General features: G+C 43.5%; 1 protein-coding gene across 3 annotated transcripts in view; it reads right to left on the bottom strand.

The window, feature by feature from the left end:
• Positions 1 to 7,131: 7,131 nt before the first annotated feature.
• The window catches only part of MYRIP (myosin VIIA and Rab interacting protein), a 224,861-nt gene continuing 223,015 nt past the window's right edge, over positions 7,132 to 8,977 (bottom strand). For all 3 annotated transcript variants that reach the window (XM_070359165.1, XM_070359163.1, XM_070359164.1), the window contains one exon: positions 7,132 to 8,955. In XM_070359165.1, the coding sequence (XP_070215266.1) occupies positions 8,923 to 8,955 (33 nt within the window). In that variant the 3' untranslated portion in view covers positions 7,132 to 8,922. The remainder of the gene's footprint in view (positions 8,956 to 8,977) is intronic.

The following is an 8,977-nucleotide window of genomic DNA, read 5'->3' as shown; positions in this document are numbered from 1 at the left end:
CCCCCAGCCTTGGATGGGCCTGAAGGTGCCTGTGGGGCACCATCTTCAGTTGTCGATTGGTCACGGGGTAACCACAGGCTGGAGGTAGGACCACCATGGCCACAATAGGTGAACCAGATTTGTTTCAAGCACCTGCTCTGTGCCAAGCTCTGTGTGATTATGAACGGAACCCACTTCCTCAAGGGGCTTTCAGGTCAGTGCAGGAGAAAGATAATCACACATGTAAATGCAGTGCAGGGAATGTCTTAGTTTGAAGTTTCCTCAAAGGAGATTCTGCATTAAGTGGTTAATTTGGGAAGTGACCCCCAGGGTATATGCTGAGGGAGGGAGAATGTGAGAGTGAAGGGAGAAAAAGTCACAAGAAAGCATCAATGAACAGGTTACCACTGTGGGCACCTGGACCTCAGCCCTGCAGGGGACTCTCTGAGGGACTCTATTGAGCACTGCTACTCAAAGTGGGCCACAGGGCTGAGAAAGGTCAATTTTCATTCCAGTCTCAAAGAAGGGCAATGCCAAAGAATGTGAACTGAGAACTTCCGCATGTACAAACTGGGTTTAGAAAAGTCAGAAGAACCAGGGATCAAACTGCCAACTTTTGCTGGATCATGGGAAAAACAAGGGGATTCCAGAAAAACATTTACTTCTGCTTCATTGACTACCCTAAATAAAGCCTTTGTGTGGATCATAACAAACTGTGGAAAATTCTTAAAGAGATGGGAATACCAGACCACCTTACCTGTCTCCTGAGAAACCTATATGAAGGTCAAGAAGCTGAATGAAGGTCATAGAACTGAATATGAAACAGCTGACTGGTTCCAAATTGGGAAAGGAGTGCGTCAAGGTTGTATATTGTCACCTTGCTTATTTAACTTACATGCAGAGTACATCATGTGAAATGCCAGGCTAGATAAATCACAAGCTAGAATCAAGATTTCTGGGAGAAATATCAACAACCTCAGATATGCAGATAATACCACTCTAATGGCAGAAAGTGAAGAGGAGCTAAAGAGTCTCTTGATGAGGGTGAAAGAGGAGAGTGAAAAAGCTGACTTGAAACTCAACATTCAAAAAACTAAGATCATGGCATCCACACCCGTCACTTCGCGGCAAATATACGGAGAAAAGGTGGAATCAGTGACAGGTTTTCTTTTCTTGGAGTCCAGAATCACTGTGGACAGTGACTGCAGTCATGGAATTTTTAAAAGACGCTTGCTCCTTGGAAGAAAAGCTATGACAAACCTAGACAGCATATCAAAAAGCAGAGACATCACTTTGCCGACAAAGGTCTGTATTGTTAAAACTACGGTTTTTCTAGTAGTCACTTATGGATATGAGAGCTGGTCTATAAAAAAGGCTCAGTGCTGAAGAATTGATGCTTTTGAATTGTGGTGCTGGAGAAGATTCTTGAGAGTCCCTGGACTGCAAGGAGATCAAACCAATCAATCCTAAAGGAAATCAACCCTGAATATTCATCGGAAGGACTGGTGCTGAAGCTGAAGTTCCAGTACCTTGGCCACCTGATGCAAAGAGCTGACTCACTGGAAAAGACCCTGATGCTTGGGAAGATAGAAGGCAAAAGGAGAAGGGGGTGACGAAGGAAGAGATAGTTAGATAGCATCACCGACTCAGTGGATATAAATTTGAAGAAACTCTGGGAGATAGTGGAGGACAGAAAAGCGTGGCATACTGAGGTCCATGGGGTCACAAAGAGCTGGACATGACTTAGGGTCTGAACGACAACAACTCAAAGTATAACCAGCAGCAGCAGCAGCACTTGGGAGCTTGTTAGAAATGTAGCATCATGGGTCCCACCAGGCCTGCTGAATCAGAATTTGCACATTAAAGTTTGAGAAGCACTGCCTTTAATCTTTCATCTTTATCAAACATGATAACTTTGATATAAAACATATTTTTCTATATTTGAGGACTTGATTCTACCAAATCTGATCCTTCTGAATAACTTCTTTGGGATTTCCAATGTTTGAAGTGCATATTAAAGTTTTTCTGGTCCCTTGAAAGCTCTTTAAAATGCAACGCCATTTACCTGCACTTTATCGTAATTACAACTCAATTGTAGTGACAGAAGGCTCACGAAACCTACTGTTCTGTAAAATGCAAATTTTGTATGGGAAATACTTCCCCTGGGAGAAAATAAAGTGGCTGTCATTCGAAAAGTTATTTTTAAAGGAATGTACCTAGTGCCTCCTGTACTTTAAAGTTTTGTCAAAAATTTCAAGGAATAGAGGACCCTTTGTGAAAGATCAACATGTACACAGAAAGATACTTCAAAAATGTAACAGAAGTTCCATATTTAACAAAATGTCAAAGACAAGTAGTTCAATAGTTGCTTATATATCTTTTATATTGGCATGTGATTTTACTTTTGGCATCCACTCATCTTCATTTCATCACTAACACAAAGATTAATCTAAGGTTATAAAACTAATTTTTCACATAGTGTATCAGTTACCTATTACTCCATAATAAACAACTCCCAAGCTCAGTGCTTTGAAGGAGCAATGATTTATTCTTGTTCGTATGTCTACATGTTGCCTGGGGTGGCTTTGATGACCTCCTGGGCTCAATAGACTTGGCTAAAGGTTGGATCTGAATCTGTTCCTCAGGTCAGTGGGCTGCCTGTGGCATGTTCTCATTCAGTTCATTTCAGTTCAGTCGCTCAGTCGTGTCCAACTCTTTGTGACCCCATGGACAGCAGCACACCAGGCCTCCCTGTCTATCACCAACTCCAGGAGTTTACCCAAACTCGTGTCCATCGAGTCCGTGATACCATCCAGCCATCTCATCCTCTGTCATACCCTACTCCTCCTTCCCCCAATCCCTTCCAGCATCAGTCTTTTCCAATGAGTCAACTCTTTGCACGAGGTGGCCAAAGTATTGGAGTTTCAGCTTCAGTGTCAGTCTTTCCAATGAACATCCAGGACTGATCTCCTTTAGGATGGACTGGTTGGATCTTCTTGCAGTCCAAGGGACTCTCAAGAGTCTTCTCCAACACCACAGTTCAAAAGCATCAATTCTTCGGCACTCAGCTTTCTTCATAGTCCAACTCTCGCATCCATACATGACCACAGGAAAACCATAGCCTTGACTAGACGGACCTTTGTTGGCAAAGTAATGTCTCTGATTTTCAATATGCTATCTAGGTTGGTCATAGCTTTTCTTCCAGGGAGTAAGCGTCTTTTAATTTCATGGCTGCAGTCACCATCTGCAGTGATTTTGGAGCCCCCCAAAGTAAAGTCTAACACTGTTTCCACTGTTTCCCCATCTATTTCCCATGAAGTGATGGGACCAGATGCCATGATCTTAGTTTTCTGAATGTTGAGCTTTAAGCCAACTTTTTCACTCTCCTCTTTCACTTTCATCAAGAGGCTTTTTAGTTCCTCTTCACTTTCTGCCATAAGGGTGGTGTCATCTGCATATCTGAGGTTGTTGATATTTCTCCTGGAAATCTTGATTCCAGCTTGTGCTTCCTCCAGCCCAGCATTTCTCCTGATGTACTCTGCATATAAGTTAAATAAGCAGGGTGACAATATACAGCCTTGACGTACTCCTTTTCCTATTTGGAACCGATCTGTTGTTCCATGTCATGTTCTCATAGTGAATGGCAAATATAAATGGGCCAACCCAACTCCATAAACATATTTCAAGTCCCTTATGTAGCTCTTCTTCTATTAATAACATGTCATGAGTCAAAGCAAGTTACATGGCCAAGTCCAAACCAAGGGTTCAGTAATGCTATTGTCTGGATGTTTGTGTCCTCTCAAAATTCATGTTCTGAAACCTGACCCCTGAGGTGGTGATATGAGGAGGTAAGGCCTCTGGGAGGCAATTAGATCAGAAAGGCTCCACTCTCTTGGTTGGGATTAGTGCCCTTTTAAAGGAGGCTCCAGTGAACCCTCTCCATGTGAGGACATGTGAGAAGTCTGCAGCAGACTTTCCCCACAACCAACTATGCTGGCACTCTGATCTTGGACTCTCGGTCTCCAGAGCTGTGGGAAATACATTTCTGTTGTTTATAAACTTCCCAGTCTTTGGTATTTTTGTTATAGTAGCCAGAGACAGAGAAGTGTGCTCCACCAACCATAAGGCAAGTGACATGACCAAGCCCAACTCCAGTGGGGTGAGGCAGTGCACTCCTCCCAGAGTTAGGGGGATAAGGGAGTGAATATTTGCAGAAAAATAATCTCTTCTACCGTAAGTAGAAAAATTGAGGCACAACATTTTGCAAAATAAATCATTGGTGCTGATATGCTAATGCTTTTCGTATTTCAAGAGAAAAAGGAAGACATTGAGGACCTATAGTTACCAAGCATTCTGCTGAAAATTTCCTTGTGTGTTACTTCATTGAACTTTTATCTTTCAAAAACTATTTATTTATTTATTTGTCTTGGTGGGTCTTTGTTGCTACACACCAGCTTTCTCTAGGTTCAGTGAGCGGGGGCTACTCTTTGCTGCAGAGCATGGGCTTCTCATTGCGGTGGTTTTGCTTGCTGCGGAGCATGGGCTGTAGGCGTGGGCTCAGTGGTTGTGGCGCATAGACGGCTTAGTTGCTCCATGGCATGCGGGATCTTCCTGGAGCAGGGATCAAGCCAATGTTGCAAGGTGGATTCTTAACCACTGGACCACCAGGGAAGCCCTTCAGTGAACCTTTTAACAACGCCATGAGGAAGCTATTTTAACTCCATTTTACAGATGAGGTGCTAGGTCACCAACCTGGCATTTGGGATGTCAAAGAGTAGAGCTCAGTGTTTTCTGGCAGCCTTCAAATGCTATGAATACTGGGTCACTTTATTATTTTTTTTTTTGGCATGGCAAATCAAGCTCTTATTTCTTAGGGGAAAATACTATCTTTACTCTGTTCCTGTTTATCCTGGGAACAAGAAGAGCTGTAAATTTTCTACAAGTTTAGTTGCCTATCGCTCTTGACACTCAAATTATTGACTCAAACTGGTTCTCTTGAATACTTGGAGTGTCAGCACACATTGGCTGCTCAATACAAGTTTTCTGGGCTTCTGGGTTAGGGTAGACAAATGCTTGGGTAACTGGAGTGCGTCTGAACCCTCTTAGCTGTTTCCATGTCTTGCTGTCCTATGGGAATGTGCTTGGGGACGGGAGGCAGTGTAGAGAAGTCAGGAATTCTGGTCTGGAAATGCTGCCCAGAGAATATCTCAGAGGGTCTCCTGGTGTCATTCTCCCCGCTGGCCCCATCTGAAATGCCCCACCAACCTAAGTGTTAACTGGTTGTGAATGTTTAGCGAATATTGTGCCATGCACATTAATGGGAGCGTTGTTGTTATTGTTCACTCACCTAGTCGTGTCCACTCTTTGTGACCCCATGGAGTACAGCACGCCAGCCCTCCCTTTCCCTCACCTTTTCCTGAAGTTTGCCCAAGTCCATGTCCATTGCATCAGTGATGCCATCCAACCATCCCATCCTTTGATGCCCTCCTCTCCCTCTGCCCCCAATCTTTTCCAGCATCAGGGACTTTTCCAATGAGTCATCTGTTCACATCAGATGACTGGAGTTTCAGCTTCAGCATCAGTCCTTCCAACGAGTATTCAGTGTTGATTTCCTTTAGGATTGACTGGTTTGATATCCTTGCCGTCCATGGGAGCATAGAGGAAGGTAAACTGAGGATGGGAGGTGACTGGATTTATTCCCTGAATCTGTGTTTTTGCAGGGGATTGTGATGCCCACTCAAGCTTGAGTACTACTGTCAGCCTCTCAGGCAGAGAAGGCTCTCAGCTGCTTCTTTTTGTTTAAGCCATAGTTGATTTGCAATATTGTGTTAGTTTCAGGTGTGCAGCTTCAGATTCTTTTCCATTATAGATTACAAGATATTGAATATAGTTCCCTGTGCTATACAATAAATCCTTGTTGTTTATTTTATATACAGTGATTTGCGCCTGTTAATCCCAAACTCCTAATTTATCCCTCCCCACCTTCCCCTTCGGTAACCATAAATTTGGCTTCTATGTCTGTGAATCTGTTTCATTACTTAGTTGATTTGCATCATTTTCTTTTGATTCCACATATAAGTGACATCATATGATGTTTGTCTTTCTTTGTCTGATTTACTTCACTCAGTATGACCATCTCTCGGTCCATCTGCTCTTTGCTGCTGTTTTATTCCCTCATTCATTGCAGTTTTGTTGTGGGTTCCTACTCCCATCCGGGGATGGAAGGGCCAGTGTGTGAGCAGGCCAGCCTCACAGGACCAACAACTGCCTCTGAGCCTGTGAAAGGCTCTGAGAGAGTCACTGCCCTGCTTCCCACTCAGCCACACAGTCCCCGGGGAGGTGGGAGCGGCTTTTCCACAGGTGTCCAGGCTTCCCTCCAGGGTCTAACCCAGGGTTCTCATACCCGGCACCACTGACGTCTTCGGTTGGGTAATTCTTTGTTTTGGGTGGTACTGTCCTGTGCGCTGGAGGGTGTTTAGCAGCATCCCTGGCTACTGTTTGTGCGCGTCCTGCCCCCAGCAAGTTGTGACAATGTCCCCTGAGGCACAAAAATCACACTGCCCCTCCTCCTGCTTTGAGAACTGCTAGTCTTACCTGAGTGACCCCTCAGTAGAGGTGGTCCTGGGCGATTCTGTTCTCAGGAAGACAAGCAGTGGAGAGGTGAGTGGTATAACCAGAAGGAACATGGGGTATGGGGCAACCATGGCTTTGCATCTTGGCCCTGCCAATGACTAGCCATTGACTTCCCTACCCCTTCTTCATTCCCAGTCTTTTGTAACCAATAAAACCAAAACCGAAAAAATCACACACCCACAAACATTATTTTCATAAATGACTTTTACTTCTTGATCATTTTTCTTGACAGTAATTCTTGGCAATGTGCATATAACATGAAGGCAAGCATACTTTCAGAAGTCATCAAAGATATGGTCCTATTGGCCTCATTTTCTTAAACCATTAAAATATTTTCATTTATAAAAATTAATCTAAATATAAATATTGACACTGAAGATCAAAATCACTTGATGACAAAATAATTCTTCTGGAACTATAACATATGTGTATGGATTTTAATAGTAAATTAAATCTTTGCACTTATTTGGCACAAGGAAACCTTTATAAAAATTCAAATGCCATAGAGTAGGCTTCTTCTTCTTTTTTTTTTTGCAAGGCTTACACAGTACACATTTTTGTCAAGGAAAACTGAATATTTTAACACTGTAACACAACAGTAGTTGCTTTTCATGCCTCTTAAAGAAAACGCTCTATTTGGAACTCAGATCTTTTTTGTTGTGTTTTAAAATTGTGTATTTGTTTGCTTTTAACCACGCCAACAGAACGAAAAGCCAAAGATTTACTTTATTTCAAAGGACTCATTTCTGTTGGATAACACATATACAGCATCAGCAAGGAATATTACTGGAGGATAGGTAGACCCCCATCAGGAATGGATCATAACACACATTTCAGCAGCAAGTCAGGTCTGGAAATGTGCACAGCAGCAAAAGAACAGAGAAGTTGAAAACAACACAGAATGAGGCTTTGTCAGGCGTTCAAATTACACTTAGCTTAAAGGTCTGATTTTGGCAAATTAATCACTCTGGCCCTCAGTCTCCTCATCTGAAAAATGGGGATACCTACTGAATAGGGTTGCTATAAGGATTAGAATGGTAAGTCCATCACCTCCTTCAGAGCAGTCCCTTAATAAACATCAATCATGCTATTCCTTTACTTTCCATCTTGTACCTTCTTCCTTGGATTCAAAATATACAAGGGGAAAATTTTAAAAAAGGTTGCTAGTACTCAATTAATTGAGTGAAATTCCAACTCCATTTGCTTTTATAAACACACTGAACAGTCATGCATTTGAGACCACACAAGGGGAGTTAGCGTCAACTCTTGCGTCTGTTGAGTTCATAGTTGGTCCTTGCTTTATTCAGACATGCAAGTTTTCTCAGGCTGGTCCTTAACCATTTTTATCTTTAGGGTCTTCTTACTACTTCGGCTGAATTTTTATTGGGAGGTAAATTTTGGAGTACAGCATTTCCTTGTGTGGTTGAATTCCGCAATCATCCAGTTACCTAAAACCTCATTTAGACGCGGTCATTGCTAAACCACATCTTACTGATTCTGGACAATGCACTAAAGTTAAGCCAATGGTGGGCTTTCTCAGGCCCCTCTCCCCTTCAGAGCGGGGAGACTCTCAGCAAGTCCAAGGAAGAGCCCTGAATTCTTGATGAGACATTGTTTCAGATAGACTCGGGCATGGCATGGGTGAGTGAGAGCTTTCTGTCCTGTGGCTTCCGACTTTAAAGTGATGGGAGGAATTGGTGGTGTGGTGGGCGAGAAGCCAGCAGGAACAAGGTGGCTAGAGGGAGACTTTGATGTTGAGGGCTCCCAAGTTAGACAGTCCCTAGTGCTCACTACAGGGGCATTTCACTTTTCTCCTAAGCATTTGTAGGACAGACATGCCTGTGAGAGATTAATAAGAACTGATGACTTAAATGTTAACACCCTTCCCTCCACTATCCCCTGACCCCAGCACTGTATTTTGGGACAAATTGTTGACATGTAATTCTAGTTGAATCAAAAGCGTAAAAAAAAAATAATAAAATGAAGTCTTAAAGACCACACACAGAGCAAAGTGAACAGGGAGAGGACGCATCTTTTGAACATGGAGCTCTGCTGTTGGAAGCCAGCATCTGGGGTTCTGTCTTGGATTCCCCTGGGAGCCTAAGGCAGAGAGTAGGCAAGACCTTGATGCTGAAGTCTGGGTCTGCTTTCTGGCTGAGGTGTCAGGACAGCCCTGTGCAGGGGTGCGCTGTGGCCTCCCCAGGCCCTCTCCTCAGGTGGAAATCCGTGCAGCAATTCGATGGCTGTTGGGGCAAGGCACTGTCGTGTACGCCGGAGGCAGTGGGTCACTGGCAGTGGGGCTCCACGGTGCTAACACATCACAGCAGACTCCAGGGTGGGCTCCTGAGGTGGAAAACGAGCAGGT

Source organism: Bos mutus, chromosome 22 (genome assembly GCF_027580195.1).
Source record: "Bos mutus isolate GX-2022 chromosome 22, NWIPB_WYAK_1.1, whole genome shotgun sequence".
NCBI lineage: Eukaryota > Metazoa > Chordata > Mammalia > Artiodactyla > Bovidae > Bos > Bos mutus.
The sequence above is the reverse complement of the archived record's forward strand: the minus strand, read 5'-3'. Positions and strand labels throughout refer to the sequence as shown.